The sequence below is a fragment of the Drosophila melanogaster genome, chromosome 3R, assembly GCF_000001215.4.
Source record: "Drosophila melanogaster chromosome 3R".
NCBI classification, from domain to species: Eukaryota; Metazoa; Arthropoda; class Insecta; order Diptera; family Drosophilidae; genus Drosophila; species Drosophila melanogaster.
The window spans coordinates 5194395-5210620 of record NT_033777.3 but is presented as its reverse complement, the minus strand read 5'-3'; the positions used below and the strand labels follow the sequence as shown (position 1 = coordinate 5210620).

General features: G+C 39.8%; 1 protein-coding gene and 1 non-coding gene across 9 annotated transcripts in view, besides 1 other annotated feature; both read left to right on the top strand.

Moving 5' to 3' along the window:
• The window catches only part of cno (canoe), a 47453-nt gene that overhangs the window by 6836 nt on the left and 24391 nt on the right, over nucleotides 1-16226 (top strand). For 7 of the 8 annotated variants that reach the window (NM_001316565.1, NM_169025.3, NM_001275343.1 and 4 more), the window contains exons 2-6: nucleotides 7187-7397; nucleotides 7463-7571; nucleotides 7768-7961; nucleotides 8035-8553; nucleotides 8895-8976. In NM_001316565.1, the coding sequence (NP_001303494.1) occupies nucleotides 7293-7397; nucleotides 7463-7571; nucleotides 7768-7961; nucleotides 8035-8553; nucleotides 8895-8976 (1009 nt within the window). In that variant the 5' untranslated portion in view covers nucleotides 7187-7292. Of the gene's footprint in view, nucleotides 1-7186; nucleotides 7398-7462; nucleotides 7572-7767; nucleotides 7962-8034; nucleotides 8554-8894; nucleotides 8977-12322; nucleotides 12682-16226 lie in introns of those variants that run through there. The other variant, NM_001275342.1, reaches the window with a different exon arrangement.
• Nucleotides 4106-4160: a mobile genetic element.
• snRNA:U4atac (small nuclear RNA U4atac) lies at nucleotides 15458-15617 on the top strand. Its single transcript, NR_048324.1, has one exon. It is a non-coding gene; the product is annotated as a small nuclear RNA U4atac (small nuclear RNA).

Here is a 16226-nt window from a genome sequence, read left to right as displayed (position 1 = left end):
CTCCCCGATTCTCTTCCACAATATATCTGCATTTATGAGTGACATGACGGCTTGCGTTTGTTGGTGATTTGCCAAGCGACCGGCTTACAAATTGTTTATGGCATTTAATTAAGATTCCCCAGCAACTCGGCTTGCAACTGTGGGACTGTTGGGAAATTCATAATGCGTCTGGATTACAATATTCAAAGCTGAAACTCATCGATCGAAATTGCTTATGGGTGAAACTAGACCCAGGACCGGATTGAAGAATGGAACATGGCTGGTATTCATAGAATGCACTATATTATGGAAAAATATTTTATTTTTGAGTTTGATTTGAGTTGGCTTGAAACGATCTATATCTAACGATCTATATCTATCGTTAAGCTGATATCTGCAATCGAATCCCATCCTAGAAAGTTGGCGAAAGATTGTAAAACAATTTCCCTTTCCACTTTTATGCGTATTATTTCCTTTCTCGACACTAGACATTTTTCACGATAATTGGAATTACACTGCAAATTGTCAATTGTCGATGTCGTCTGCGTCTTTATCGTCGTCGTCTTTATTGTCTCCTCTTCATGCCTCGTAGTTTGTATCTATGCCTTCCTACATACATATATCGTGTTTATCTTTTATGGGCGTTGTTCGGTCGAGTGAAAGTTTCAAATTCCAAGAAGTACGCCCAGAAATATGTCTCTGAGTCGTTCAGAAAAATTTGCCATTAGAAGTAAGTACACGATCATTTAGCAACCGCAATTGTTGCTACTTTACCTATTCCCCAGATGCTGGCAATCAGCGACTTCAAAGCGAGCAACGCCCCGGCATTATTTTCCCACATTAAATATGCACCCATAGCTGACTTACTTCACGTAGAGAATGAGTCTGCACAGTGCGGTTCAAAGCCTTAAGACAGTGCCTGCTTAAAGTTCTGTGATTGCGAGAGTGGCTTTTCTTTGAATTACCAATTTCAGGGGACTTGTACTTTAAAAAGTTTATGAAACTTATAGTAATTCGAGATAACTGGCCTACACTTGTGTCGCGCACTGTACGTCACTCTGCACATCGGATGCAGTAAACAAAGCGCTGGCAGTCGCGTCTGTTAACCGGTTAATTGCTTCCTGGCCTAATTAGGCACCGGCAGTCACAACAAACTCAACGACATGCAAAATGGCAACATCAGATATAACCACGCTCGAGGCAAGTTAAAAGCCCGAGTGCGTCATCTTAACTGTTTATACTGGCTTTTGCAATTATGTTTGATTTTCTTATGGCCATTACATGTGCGGTGGCTTAGTGTACCGAATGCTGGCCAAAAACAGGACGGCTCGGACCACACCTAACACCTGACGAGCGGGGAGGAAAATTTTTCTCCCATTCGGCAACATTTCACACTTTTTAATTACGCAGAGAGATGATTTCTCTTTTCTTTTGTTTGTTTTCACTTGTCCAAACCATTTTGAAAATCATAAAATCTATATTACTGCACATTTCAGCTGGTGATGTTGTAATCAGTGTATGCGGAGAACAGCTTTTGTATGAACCAACTTACCATCTCCATAACTCAAAAAATGTATCTACTAAAATATCTTTATCTTTACGTCGTTTGGTTAGCTATGATTTACCAATTCTTAGGCAATGCGGATAACTATTCCTCAGATCCCTAGGATCATCTGCATTCTGTAGATGCAGCAAGTCATAATTATGTTTGCCAGATCATCCATAGTCTCTACCTATAGCGCTGCGCCCCACACGATGATCCATGCATACTTAATTAATTAATTTTCCATACATTTCTGCTTTGGAAGGAGTGCCTGTTTCTTTTGTGAGAACATGCAATGGGCAACTCGGAGTTACATACCATCTAGAGCATAATGCTTAGATCCAATCTTGAATCAAGTGCTTAAATATTAATCATATCCCCCAAATGATCAAATTAAAAGGCATATTTTTGTTCATAACCATGACCTAAATACATTTTGCCAGCACCACGTACTTTCGATACCCACAGTACGTATGAATAAGAGAAAATATGAACACAAATATTCATAAATATTTAACAATGAATAACTTGATTATGCGCACATGCAAAAATGCACAAATGTGGTGGAGAACCCTCTTTCCCTTTCCCCTTTTATTAATTTATTATTTGCATGCATTACTCATTCGATTTTCGAGACGAGTTGCGTGCTCGTTGTGCTAATTACGCGAAAAAAAATTGTGGTGTATGTGTGGAAACAGAAAATGTGAGACAAAATACCACTGAAATTGTGATCAAGAAATCACTTCACCATAAGCGGAAACTATTAATCAACTTTCACTTGTTGTGGTTTCTTTTCCCACTCTATCGATGCTGCTATTATGAATGATAATGATCTGATTTTGCCTTTGTATCTGCGACATTTTGAGGCCTCCGTTCTGTTTGTACGTTAATTAGTGGAGTTGGCCCACACTGGTTCAAATATTTACTATGCTTTGACCACGTTTTCTGCTTCGCTAACGGCTTTGTTTACCAGGCAACAGGTTATTGACTGATACTACGGAAACGTCATCTAATCGTGATCTGGCTTATCTTTGTTTTTATCTTGATTGCTGCGGCACTTAATTTAAGCTTTTATGTGCAATCGGAATTTAAAATCAAAGTCCAATATCCGATTACGAAATCATGATCCATGATCCCAGTCAAACTGATCATTTTGTGAGGATTTCATGATGGTATCTCTAATAGTGATAGGTTTTCTTTGTTAAGTTGCAACTCCCAAGGGTTAGTCATGCCAACAGTAACTTCGCCAGAACTTCCCATGGAATAAGACTGATCTCGTTGTCTATTTTTGTGTGCTCTTGTACACCTACGCTGACTCAGCCGGTCGATCCCTCGCCGCCACACTCCGTCTAGCAGCAATTCATAGCTCATTAAGAACTGCGTTCAACCCAATTCCATCAACCAATTAAGCGTGGCCCAGCAGCGGAGAAAATTCAACCACCACAATGACAACCAGCTTGACTCATAGTGGTTGTGTTTGGACTTGTGTGTTTCGGCCTCTTGGGTCTCATCGCTCGCTTCCTGGCTCAGTTCGACGGTCAACAAGCCCAAGCCAAAGGCAAAAAGCGTTAAGCAAATAATAACAATAACAGAAACAGCAACAAAGAGAAAAAAAAGAGTCAATAACCACGTTGGTATGCCTTTTGAAGCCGTTTGGCGGTTTATTGTTTTCTTCCCCACTGGTGGGGAAAACTTTTTTCGTATTTTTGCCAAGAGATTAACAATAACGTACCAGCAACAGTTAAAGACACAATAAATCTGTAAGCACTTCTTTTTAAAAGCTAGAAAGTCCCAACATTAAAAGCGGTGCCTTATGAAAATCTTTAATACGGAGTTTGAGTAGTGTCTTTAAGATATAAATGTAACACTCTTTTTTTTAAAACGTCACATATAAGCAAATTTCATCAGTTAAATAGTTGGGCGCCACAACCTTTTCTAAACTTACTGTCGATTTTAAAACTTATTTCTTTATAAGCTACCAAGCTGCCCTAGAGTGCATTAATTTTTATACTTTTCTTAATTTTTGTCTGTTAAAAATAATGTCGTTTTAAGAGGCAAAACTAAGTCAGAAGCAGAAAGTAGGAAGCCCCAAAAGGGCAGATCAATGTGAGCGGTGCAAAGGGCTAGCAGGAGCAATCGAGCGAAAGGCAAACAAGACGGGAAAGAACTGTGTAGTCGGATTTCCGACTTAAAAGTATGTTTATGTGACTAAAGTTTATTTTTAACCCAGGAGATGGTATGTTGCTATAGCGAAGAAATATGAACCTATTTATCTCAGTGCAATGCCAAAATGTTCCTTATCGACCACATACCTAGATTTAGGCTAATTAAAAATGTGTGATTTTTGTGTAACTGCGAGATGACTTGTTTATTGAGGTATAAAGTCATGTCAGTCACTTGTCTAAATTCCATAACGTTTGCGTAAAAAGCTGAAATCCAAATTTCTAGACATACTATATTTAAGCGGACTAACTTGTAACTTGGACATTTAAAATTCAGGCACCAGAGTTGTCCAGTTGATCTAGGAATAACAAAATTTGTATCGATAGTGCCTGAATTTCCACAAATTGAGTTAAATGCATTAGATAGATCGCTCTAGCCGATTTCCTCGACTATCAAATACCCGTTACTCAGATAGATGGAGGGGGAGGTAGAAATTTTAAAAATCTCGATTTCAAGAATCTCGAAATTGAAAAGACAAACAAAATAAAAAGAAAGGCGGGCAATTTTCTTGGCCAGATCATTTGGCCACTGATTTTGACTAAGAATAAACATACAAATGTATATACTTTAATTTTTAGGGTCGGAAACGATTTTACATTTAACGAGTCCATTGTAGCCTTCTACTACAAATAACGCGGTTAGTTACTTTTATTCTAATTAGTCTCCATAAGTAACTAGTCTTATATCTCAAGGTATTTTCTAACAATAATCGCTTAATTACAATATTACAATATTACAATATTATTTTTCAGCACATACATGACTTCCTTTTTTTGTGCAGACTATGATTCGTGTGTTTCCTTTTTTTCGGGAACTGCAGATTAGCAATTTCCCCACATCGTCTATATTTAAAATTGTCCATCCTCCGGCTGTTTCCGTTTGTTTTACAAACCCACTGACCCCGAAATTAATTGAAACACAAAGAAACAAAAGCACACACACACTCAGCGAAAACTGCAACCGGCAACAAGTTTCGCAAACATGCACTTTGGTAGGCGAAGGGGCGTCGAAGGGGAGGCGCAAGTCATGTAAGGTGGGTCTATTGCCGCGCTGCAGGTGCCAAAGCGACAGCTGCATAAAAAACGAAAAGCAGCGAGAGAAAAAAACTTTTAGTTATGCCTAGGCCAGCAACAATTTTACATGTCCCAGACCCGCTTCGTGAGGCTTGGAGCTTCTCAGAAACTTTGCATCTGTATCCGAAAATTCGCTGAAGTGGTAGCATTTAAAAAGTAGTAATGCAAAAGATACTGTTCATTAAAAATTTCTTTTGCTATGAAGCATCAGAGGCTTTAATCATTGATCTCCATACAAGCATTTATAATATTATTTAACATTTAATGGTCTGCTGCTATCTTAACCCTAAGCTCTTTCTGGATCTGGGGATGTAAATGTATCTGGGTTTTGTAGTTTGTTGTCTTCGTACATTCACCTCTCCTTCTGTTGATGGGCTTTGTTTTGCTCATTCGCGTTGTATTGCGGTACTTCTCTTTTAGCCTTCTCACAGTTTTGCTCTTTTTAGCCATCAAGCGACACTTGTATTTCCCTGCGATTTTCTGACTCGTTTTTTTATTTATTATCTCGACTCTCGCGATCTTTTCGACGGCATTTTTCTTACCAAATCGGTAGCACAGAAATCCCACCTTCATGAAATGTCACCTTTATGTCTTTTTAATAATGTTGTTCAGCGATTATGTAGTTAGTTTCTTCTTCTTCTTCTTAACTGAAAAAGCCACCCCCCTACTTATAGGAGCAATTTGTTTGTCCCTCAGTTGGAACTGATTATTTGTTTCTCATCCTCCTCATTTCGTATAACTTGTCAGGAAAATGTTATTTGTGACAAGATAATGAATATATTATCTAATTGTTTAACTATGAAAAATTTAGATAAGGTGCTTGATATGGGAACACTGCACAATAATGAAAGAAACAGGAGAATGTTTAAAATTCAATTCAAACCTACGAAACGAAATTTATATTTACCAGCAGAATAATAAGTTACCTATAAAATAAGCATACAATTTGCTTATCTTATCTCTTGAATTAACAAAGGTATATTTCGGTAAAGATGATTAACCAATCAATATTACATTAAGCTCATTTTGTGAAATTATTTTTTTGTTTCCGAATACAGTTTGGAAGCATTTGAACTTCCCTCTAGAATAGTAAATTCCTATATTGACACAACCCTTCCCCTTATTGCCGAATCAACCCTGAAAACAACTATAGATGCCTTAGCAACCATTAAAATGCAGTTTTGGAAACGGACAACGAAATATACCCAAACACTTAAACGCAACCCTTTTTCGGCTATGCGTGAATGCACCGAGGACACGTCTCTGCACACACCTTCAATGAAAACTCTAGAAGCACCAGAAACATTGCGAAATGCAATTTCAGCTGACGACGAACTCCCTCGCGGAAATTGATGAAATAGCTTTACTTAAACGGTTACCATTCTGTAGGCCTGCTTATAGAGCGAGTGGTCTGTAAATCGACAAGTTTCAGTGCACAAACGACGTGTTCCGCCATGCGGAACTTCTGACGGTTATTATAAAAATGCCTATATAAGACGGAACAAAAACATAGAAAAAGAACCAGAAGTGGGGGGAATATAATGCCAGCAGATAGTAGCAAAAAGTTAAAAGAACTGAAAGGGGAAAGAGGGTTGGAATAATTTAGTTCAGGCATAGTTCCGCTCTTTGACATCACTTCGCTTCGGAATAACTTTGCTGAACTCTGAATGTTTCCTTCCAACCGTCACAAACCAACCAGAGAACACGCCCTAAATAACGTCTTCGGGTTATTTGTACAAATGCCCTGAAATTTTCTGCTTTGATGAAGTTATTTGTTTAGGGTCGCTGAGCGCAGAAAGCTGGTGTGGGAAATTCTGATTAGATATGATCATGTAATGGAACTTTCAATTGGCTATATGTTAGCCCGACCGATCATAAATCGAAACGGTATTTTCTATTTATCATTACTGAAAGTTGGGTGAAGAAAGCACAGGTTTACTTACTCTGTGATGTTGTTCATACCAATTTTGAATATTCATTTTAATTTGAACCTTTCATTTATTACCCTATATTATTATCCACTATATTGATTTTTTTAAACATCATCACTAGCCAAGTCGATGAACCATACTATGGACTAAAATGTCTTTCGTCAAATGTAGTTCACAGTTCACATCCAAAATATTTTTTATTTCCTCATCATAGTTTGTAGGTAAACAGACGAACATTTACATTGCCTCGTAGTATTGTGCCCTCTGTATCCATTGGTGTTTATATTTGGCAACGAAAAGTTCATGTTTGCCACATCTGCGCCAACTTTTTACTTTTTACTTTGCGCTTCTGATTCCGCCTTCGTTTACGATGCTTTCATGGAAGTTGTAAACCCAGAATCTAATTTTATCTAAAATGTATGCTTTATTGTTTACAGATAGTTCATAGCCCCAACAAAACGAGGCCCAAACGACGTCACACTGGAGTCACAACACGATCTATTCTTCCAGAACTGAGACGAGACTTTCCCCAACCTGTACAGTATGTCACATGATAAGAAGATGTTGGATCGCGAGGCAGTACGCTCAGTGATACAGCAATGGAATGCCAATCGATTGGATCTATTTGCTCTCTCCGAGCCAGACGAGGTAAGTTACTTTATGAATAAATAAGTAGGTTCACTTAATTGGCATTTTAATTGTTCTAACTGCAGAACCTGCTCTTCCATGGCGTTATGCGCTTCTACTTCCAAGATGCTGGCCAGAAAGTGGCCACCAAATGCATTCGCGTGGCTTCCGATGCCACTGTCACAGATGTCATAGGTATGGGGTTTTGAGCAATTTTTAACGTTTAATTATAAAAAAGGTGGAAAATCCTTGAAAATATAGTTCATGTTGAAGATTGGAAGCTTCTTTTATTGCTTACACTCAGAATATAAACTGATTTTCAAAGGAGTGTTCTTTGGTTTTACTTATATTAAAATAAATGTATCGTAATGCCACTATTTATTTTCTTTAGACACACTCATTGAGAAATTCCGTCCCGATATGCGGATGCTATCCGTGCCCAACTACGCCCTTTACGAAGTGCACGCCAATGGCGAGGAGCGTCGTCTCAATGCCGACGAGAAGCCACTGCTGGTGCAGCTGAATTGGCATATTGACGATCGCGAAGGTCGATTCCTGCTCAAGAACATAGACCAAAAGACCACTGTGAGTAATTTCAAATCATTTACACCAAGATTTATTCAATATATAATTTATATATTAATATTACCATATACAGCCCATCGAGCAGACAGATCTAAACTTTAAGAGAAAACTTTCGAAGCGAGAGAAAAAGGAGCAGAAGAAAAAGGAGAAGATGGCAAAGCTGAGCTCTGATCCGCCCACCTCGAATGGCAGTCATCTGGGCTTGGGAAATGGTGTTGGAGCATCCTCGGGATCTGCCCACATGAATGGAAACGCCGGTGGAACTGGAGGCGACAGCAGCGATGCAGTGGCAGGAAAACTGTACACGGAACTACCAGAAACCTCGTTCACCCGATCGATCTCAAACCCGGAGGCCGTGATGCGGCGGCGCCGGCAGCAGAAGCTCGAGAAGAAGCTGCAGCAGTTCCGTTCTAGGGATGGTGGTCCCGATACCGGTGGCACGTTGAAGATTTACGGCGAGAGCCTCTGTCAGGACGTGCCCTACAAGACGCTGCTGCTTTCCATCCGGGATTGTGCGCAGGCTGTTGTTCGGGAAATGCTCACAAAATACGGTCTAGAAAAGGCCGATCCCCTGCACTATTGCCTGGTTCAGGTGCGATGAGTAAAATAATGTGAAGCTGTGGACTAAAGGAGTATAGTTTTGTAGTCCAATTTGGGTTATCAAATGTTTTACTTGAAGATCTTTGTAATCTTCTGATTGAATCAACTGTGTTATAATGTATTCTTATGGCTCTTCTTTTTTCTTATTAAGAAATTGGCAATACGTTTTATTTATAAGACATTTGCCAGTTTTTAAATCATAATAATTACCAAATACCCTGTAGTTGCAAAAGGAAGTACAGTAACGTTTAATACTCCTCAGGGCTTAGCATCGCATCCCTTTAATTATGTGTTAAAAAAACTCCGTTTAATATTTTTCATTACGAAATGCAGGTCAACAGCGACGGAACAGAATATATACTCGACGACGACGAGTGCCCGCTGTCGATACTGATGAACCATCCGACGTCACGAGGTGAGTGCCTTTTGATATTACCTGATTTTCAACCATTTAAAATCAATTTTCTTTCGTGCCACCTAATCCATAAATATTCACGCAATACTGGCATAGCGTAAGCCTTGTTTTATCAATAACTATGCTACCTCACTCACTTGTTAAACAAACTGAATGACAGCAACAAGAAAGGCAACAAAAAAAGCACGTTGACTGTTTATATTTTGGTATTTCATAAATTCTGTGTGGCTCAGTATCGGTTGGCATTTATTATCGTCGCGACGGAGTTTTTTCGCCCGGAGGTATTTCTCCAGTTTGAATTGGTATTAGAAACAAATTTTTTTCAATGAAAAGCATTTATTGAATAAAAGTTTCATCATAAGAATATAAGTCTATAAGCTATATATAGGATGAGAGACAATGTTTGTGAGAAACTACGTAAGTGCATAATATACATATACACATTTAGCTTCACATAAGTTAAATATGTTTACATTTATTGAAGTCACATAAGTTCATAGTTCAAATAAATTCAAAGTTCTTTTCAAACTAAATTCAAAACTTGGCGTCAATGGAAGCCGTTTCAAACTTAACCAATCCGTGTTAAGAAGCCAAACATCAATGCAATTCAATTACGCATGAAGAACTAGCAACTTTAATTACTTACTTTAAAACGCTCTTACAAAACTCCATGTTCATGCAGACACTAGCCGACTTACCTAGAGATATAGCTTATGAGCCTTAGCCTTATACGGTCGGAAACTTTCCTTCATATTCGCGGGGCAAAGCATTTAGCGTATGCATCAACCATGTTAGCAGGGACAATAATCAAAGGACTAATGAGGTGAATTGTGTATTTTAGAACATTGAATTAAGTTTTTAATATCTGTCAATTCCTGCGAAGGGTATTATAGTTTTAACCAGAATACAAACTATATATATCTTGACCAGCACGATTAGACAGGGACGATCAGACGTAAAGTTATCGGAATGGAACTTAGTAAACGGACCTATCTTTTTAAAATAGGTCTTATCGGAAGTTTATAATCCATAGCTGTTATGGAAACATTCTAAACACTTGCTAAACGTTAAGATTTTTAGTTTTTTAAGCACATTCGAGCAGTTTAAGAAAACGACATATGTGTAAATATATCATTCTGCAAAAGGTAAAATATTGCTGAAGTGATCAAAAATTCATATACATCTCTATTTAGTGCTTTTGTTGTTCGTCAGTGTAACTCACAACTCAGCCCAACCCTAATTGCTTATGATGATGACATTGGCAGGGATCCTTTTCGGGAGTCCCTGTTGCTTGGCGTTGGTTTTGGGATGCGAACTATCCAAACCCCTTGACAGCTACATGAGTGTGCTTCTCGTGCTCTCCTTTTCTGTTTCTATGCCTGTCTCTCTTCAAAGTCCCCTGGGCCATTCGAGAGGTGTAAAATGTAAATAACGACCGCACTTTACTCGCATTGTTGTAAGCTGACGTCGCCTTTTGGCTTTGCTAATTGTTGGTTGCGTTTTCCCTGCTGCCTAGTTGTGTGTGTTAGTGTAACGCAACGAAAGTTTAGTTAAAAAGAGCGGGTGAATTGTTTACCGCCGTAGATTATGGTTTATTTGGGTCTTTTTGGGGGGCAATCAATGTGGGTCCACATACAACGAGGGGCAAGAGCCGTGTGGGCTATTTCGTTAACGTTCTTATCACTATGTGAGATGTAACGTCCCCACCTTTTAAAATTTCGTAATGCACTTTTTTTCCAGATAAACAGAACACGTGCGACTGGTTGTTGAAAATACTTCGTTCTCCATAACTTAATTTCCGCCAACGTCCTAAAGTGTTTCCCGTTGTTGTGTACTTTAGCCATTGTATCAGCCATATATTGATGCCTTTGACGATGTGATGCTGGATTTCTCTTTAGCCAGAAGTCGGCCATTACATTCTCTTAATTCACTTTCGATGTCTATTGCTAAAAGAGAAATTGGAAACTGGACTCTCTGTTGTTGAGTCTATCTCGCTCATATCCTTTGTGGCTCGGTTTTATCGTTTTGAGTTTCGCTTTCGATTTAATTTCCATTTTGTTTGTCTGGGCTTCCTTGTCACACTGGGTGATGACAATAAAAATAACAATAATAATTATTTAGCAAAAAGCTCAATACCACATATGAGAATAGATCCTTGAAATATACCTACATACATACATGTGAAAAATTGATACAAACTGGACTGTTTATGGAATTAATTACTTACTGGTTATTAATTTATGTTTACAGAGAATAAATTAACTTGAGTGAATTTGTAAGGAATATTTAATTTAACCTATTATGAAGATTATTCACAAGTGCTCGTCATGAACGGACGTTTATCAAATTTTATTGCTCACTTTGAGGTTGTAGCACGTTCCTTTTTGCGTGTCTGTGGGGAGTTTCCTGGTTCCAGGGTGACTTAACCCATTCCATCCTTTTCGACTTGTTTTGGTGTCTCTGGCATGCGTCTATTTCCCTTCCGTAGGTTCGTCCTGTCAAGGATAATGGCATACCTTTTGTGGGTCGACAACAGGAATAACGGCCTGACCACCTCGAATCCCACAGTCTTGGCGACTTAAATGTTTACCAATGGGAGAATCAATTGTGCTTTCTTTACAAATTCGATGTACGGTGCAGCATCGATAATTGGAGTTTGGGACCTACTAAAGCTAAGTTAAGTTCTAGCAATGGGATTTTGTTATGGTAAGAGATTAATTAAAGAATGGATTCCTGCAACAACGCCCTTAAGTGAAATTCTTTGTAGCCTGGTGGATTTGACTGTTGTTGGTTGTGGTTCGCTTCTGTTGATTCATGTTATTGTTGTTTTTCCACCCGCTGTCAGCGTCCTTTGCAATGTCGACCTACTGCCGATACAAGTGGCAAAGGTGGTGAGCAAAGGTTGGGGGATTGGGCGTAATGGGGATTCCCCCCCAACACGCATCCCATTGTCCATTATCTAAGCCGTGCACTTCACAGTTACACGCCGAAGGACTCACGCAGACAGACGCTTATGCACTCGAAAAAATGGCTCAGTGACAGTTTTGATTCAAAAATATACTCAATGCTTTCAAGTGAGAGTTTTTGGAAAGTAAACTTGCGTTAAATTCAGACAACCCTGTTGAGGGTTTCCCCAATGGTCTATTGTTGTTGCGACTTTCGGTCCCAAGTTTTATTCTCTCTGGACACACTCAAACCGTGTTGCCGATGCCGATGGCCGACAGAGTTTTCCGACAAAAAGCCGAATTCCGTATATTCCGCATTGTGTTTGGGGCAATAGCGAAGGCAATGGGTTCACATCCAGCGCCAGTTTCAGTCATGAAGTAATGCTGCTCGGGAAAGCACGACGCTGCGCTTTCGGAAAATCCGCGACACATCGCAGTTGTATTGAGGCGAGAAAAGTTCACCGGCAACCAGCGACGGCGGCAACAGTTTTTCCCAAAGATAAAACGATGGCAGGGTAATGGCTGGGCGCCCATCGTCGGGTGCCGACGCTCCTCCTTCTCCCTCGCCCACCATGCATACAGAAAATTGTCAAAATTAGAAGCCGTTCAATTGAATTCGCTGTGTACTAGCAAAGTGATTTTGTCCCGACAAGCAGGAGTCAGTCTATGTGGTCCAATTAGAAATAGTAGTAGTAGTAGTAATCATCAACGAAGAGATCGTCGCGGGAAGTCTCCAAGATGATGGATTGGGGCATAAGACGTGAGTTATCTTTCCAGTGGGATCTACCTATTCATGTTACTTGTATTTCCACCTCACCGGTAATGAGTGGTGGGCCAGGCCCAAAGTGGCCCCAGAGAGCCCTGAAAAGTATGCCATGGAATCCGTCACAGGAAGTTTCCCCTTGAACTTTATTGCAAACATTTGGCAAATACTTTTGTCACAACTTTTTCGATTTTCATGTTTGGTCACAGCGAGTTATTAAGCGGTTGCGGTCTCTGGATTTTTTTGTGTAAATTGAGCTGGCAATTTTCCGGCTCTCGGCAGCATTCAACTTGATTGTCAGATTGATTGTGCTTTGCATTAAAAGCTTGAGACCGTCAAAACGATGTTTTAATGGGCTGAGTGGCGCTTGATATTTTAAAGGAACATTTAAAACGTGGTATTAATATGAACCGGAATTTATTTAGTACAAATCTATCGATTTTCTTTATACATTATTTGAAATTAGCATATAATTACCTAAGAGGAAACAGCCAATTGCAGTAATTAAATTTAATTTTACCTCTACGTCGTATTTCTATATTTAAATTTTACTCACAGCCCGAACATGAAAACTTAAAAAGTGTTAAAGCTCTCACAGAACAGCAAAGTCATTTAAATTATTAATCATGCTTCAATTTGAAGTGCCTTTTTCTGTACACAAGTGCAAACGTTTTGTTAAAATATATGCTATATATGTACATACGTACAATACACAATTTCTGTGTGTAGATATTGCAATAATAACATTTGTACAAAACAAATATATCATGTGTATGTGCATAGGTGGTAAGGCTACTTTTGTAGTGCCCGAATCAATTATTCATTAAACTCAATTGATCAGAATCGAAAAGGGAAACGGCTAATGACATGTTCAAGATGCCCTCCTGCGATTATTAATTTTGGTAAATACTAATGATTCGATTACAGCCAAATGGGCCGAATTCCTCGAACAAATGCTCATATTATTCACGGACACCAAGCAGGACATTGACCATTGACCACACACTGATGATTGTCCTGATGACATTTCCTTTTCGAACGGCACAGAATTAACGCTACATTTGTTTTTCCAATAAAAAAGAGTAGGGAAATGACGACAGGAACAATAATCATTTCGGAAAGAACGCAGAGAAGCAATCTCGGTCAGAAAAGGTCAAACCTAATGAAGCTCAAAGGGCTTCTTCGTAGACTTTGGTCCATGGCTGCTCATAAATAATTGTGCCCCGCCCGCTGACACGACATTCACTATATTTCCCTTGATTCTCCCATCCCCCCTTTGAAGCTGCCTCATAAAGTTTGCAAAATGCACAGCATAATTTGCTGCCTGAATCTTTCTGTGAACTTGGGAGCTGTCGACTTTATTTCACGCCATGCTCTCCACGGGTTCGCCCGAAGCCCGAGAAGTGCAGTTTATTTCGAGGCGAACGCCGCCGCCAGATACTGGAAGCCTGAAGGTCATCCCTGGTCCTGGTTGTTGTCCTTTACCTCCCTACCACCCTCCCTTCCACACGAGTGGGTGGGCCGAAGAGCGCTTAGACATTGGGGAAACGTCACTCGAAATTGGGTTAACAATTTGTTCACTTTTTGTTTTATTGCTGGCCCGACTCTTTCCTGGGCACTTTAAAGCGAACGCTCAATTTCATTAGGGAATTCGGTTATATCTGAGCTGAGAGCTTGGAATTTTTAAGTTATAAAGCTATAGCTTTAAGTATTTAATTTAATTTGCTTTACTTTCGGGGGATGCAGATATGAATCAATGCTGAATTGTAATTTCAATAATGTTATAAATAATAAACAATTTTTAATTTTTAGAAGGAAGTCAAAAGTAGAGTGTAAATCGCTTATTACACTTTATTTACAAACGATATTTTAGTGTATGCAATATTTCCCTTGCCAACAAAAGACAAATCTGCTAAGCGATTTTCATTTCCAGTTTGGTTTCTCCCATTTCTGTTGACATATTCAATCTGCAGAGTAGGGCGGCAAATCCGATGAGAATCAATCACCCACAGGCATCCACAGCCCGGAGCAGTAATCATCACCATTTACATGATGCCGCCTCTCAATTGCCTCACCAGACTTTTCACTTTCCCTAGCCATTTGCCTCGTAAGTTGGCAGATAGTCAGCCAGTCAGTTCCGAAGATGACTAAACGAAATTGTCACAATGTGAACGGAAAATGCTAGTGAGTCCTCCGTTCGGAGCTCCTAAATATTAGAGACAAAAGCGGCAGTCAGAAGCAGAGACACATGTCACAGTGCCTGGGAAGAGGAAGCTGGCTCCTTGCCAGGATGAATGTGTAAGGCGTATTCCGTATTCCGCACTCCATTTTCCAATTGAATTATTCAGCCTCGTGATTTTACTTCAGCTCCTTCCGATCGTCCTTGAGGTTTCTCACTAAAAGGAAATTGCCTATTTATTTATGAGACGAATCCGATTAGGATCCGAAACGACGCCAAAACGGAAATTAATCATATTAACATGAGCCGCCCGCCAGGCATCAGAGCCGAATGAGTAGTTTGTGAATTTCTCAACTAGTCGTTGTCATAAATCTGCCAGAGATAAGGGTTGCACTCGAAATTACCCTATCCCTACCCTACCCCTACGCGGAAAACCGGATACGTTGGAAACCAGTTAGAAATTCCTGCAAATTCGCGATCGCTAGATCAGCTTTTTTTTTTTTTTTTGTTTGCTGATTAGGAGCTTGCAGCTCCTATAATTCCCAACTAGTACTGGCCACTTTTGCTTGAGGTGAGCGCGCATTCCAACACTCTACCTTCCTTGTCTTGGGGAGCAGAAATGTTCAATGAACGTCTAGTGAGGACATTGCTGCTGACACCAATGATGACACCCCCGCTCGCCGATCGTTCGCGATTGGAGTTCGGAATTTTTGGACCAGGCTCCTTTACTTTACAGGGAGCCGCCTCTTGAATGCATGTAGAACTTCTTTTTATGGACATATCATGAAATTGAATGCTTAAAATCTGCTATAAAATATATAGACATTAAAGCTGCATTTGATGGATACTCGTGAGCTCTGTGTGATTTTGATGAGAACACGCTGCTTCAGCTGATGTTGCAGGCTTAAGGATGCGTTTCGGTTTTACGGCTTCCCATTTTCCATTTCCCTGAGAACCCAAGAGAACCTCAAACCCGGGCAAGTGAAGGCAAGAAATCGCAAGTTGGGCAACAATAAAGACGTTGACTGTGCGATGCTCGTTAGCCGAAAAGTAGCTTCAAGTATATCTCATGTTTTTATGTGCTCTCACAGGCACACACATATCCTTTGTCTTACACTTGTGCTCTTTTTGCTCTCGGTGCACGATGGTTGGGCATATTGATTGCCTCAATAAGAGGGAACGTGGGGCAGGAGACAATGACTGGGGCCCGATTGATGGAGTGGATTTGTGCGGTAATGCGTATGGAAATAAAAGTGGAAGTGGGAGCAAAATGATTGGCAGCCGTTTGTAGTTTACTCGCTAAAAGCCCCTTATTTCTGTTTTGCTTTCGTAATTCGATAGGTATTTTGAAGATGGGACTCCT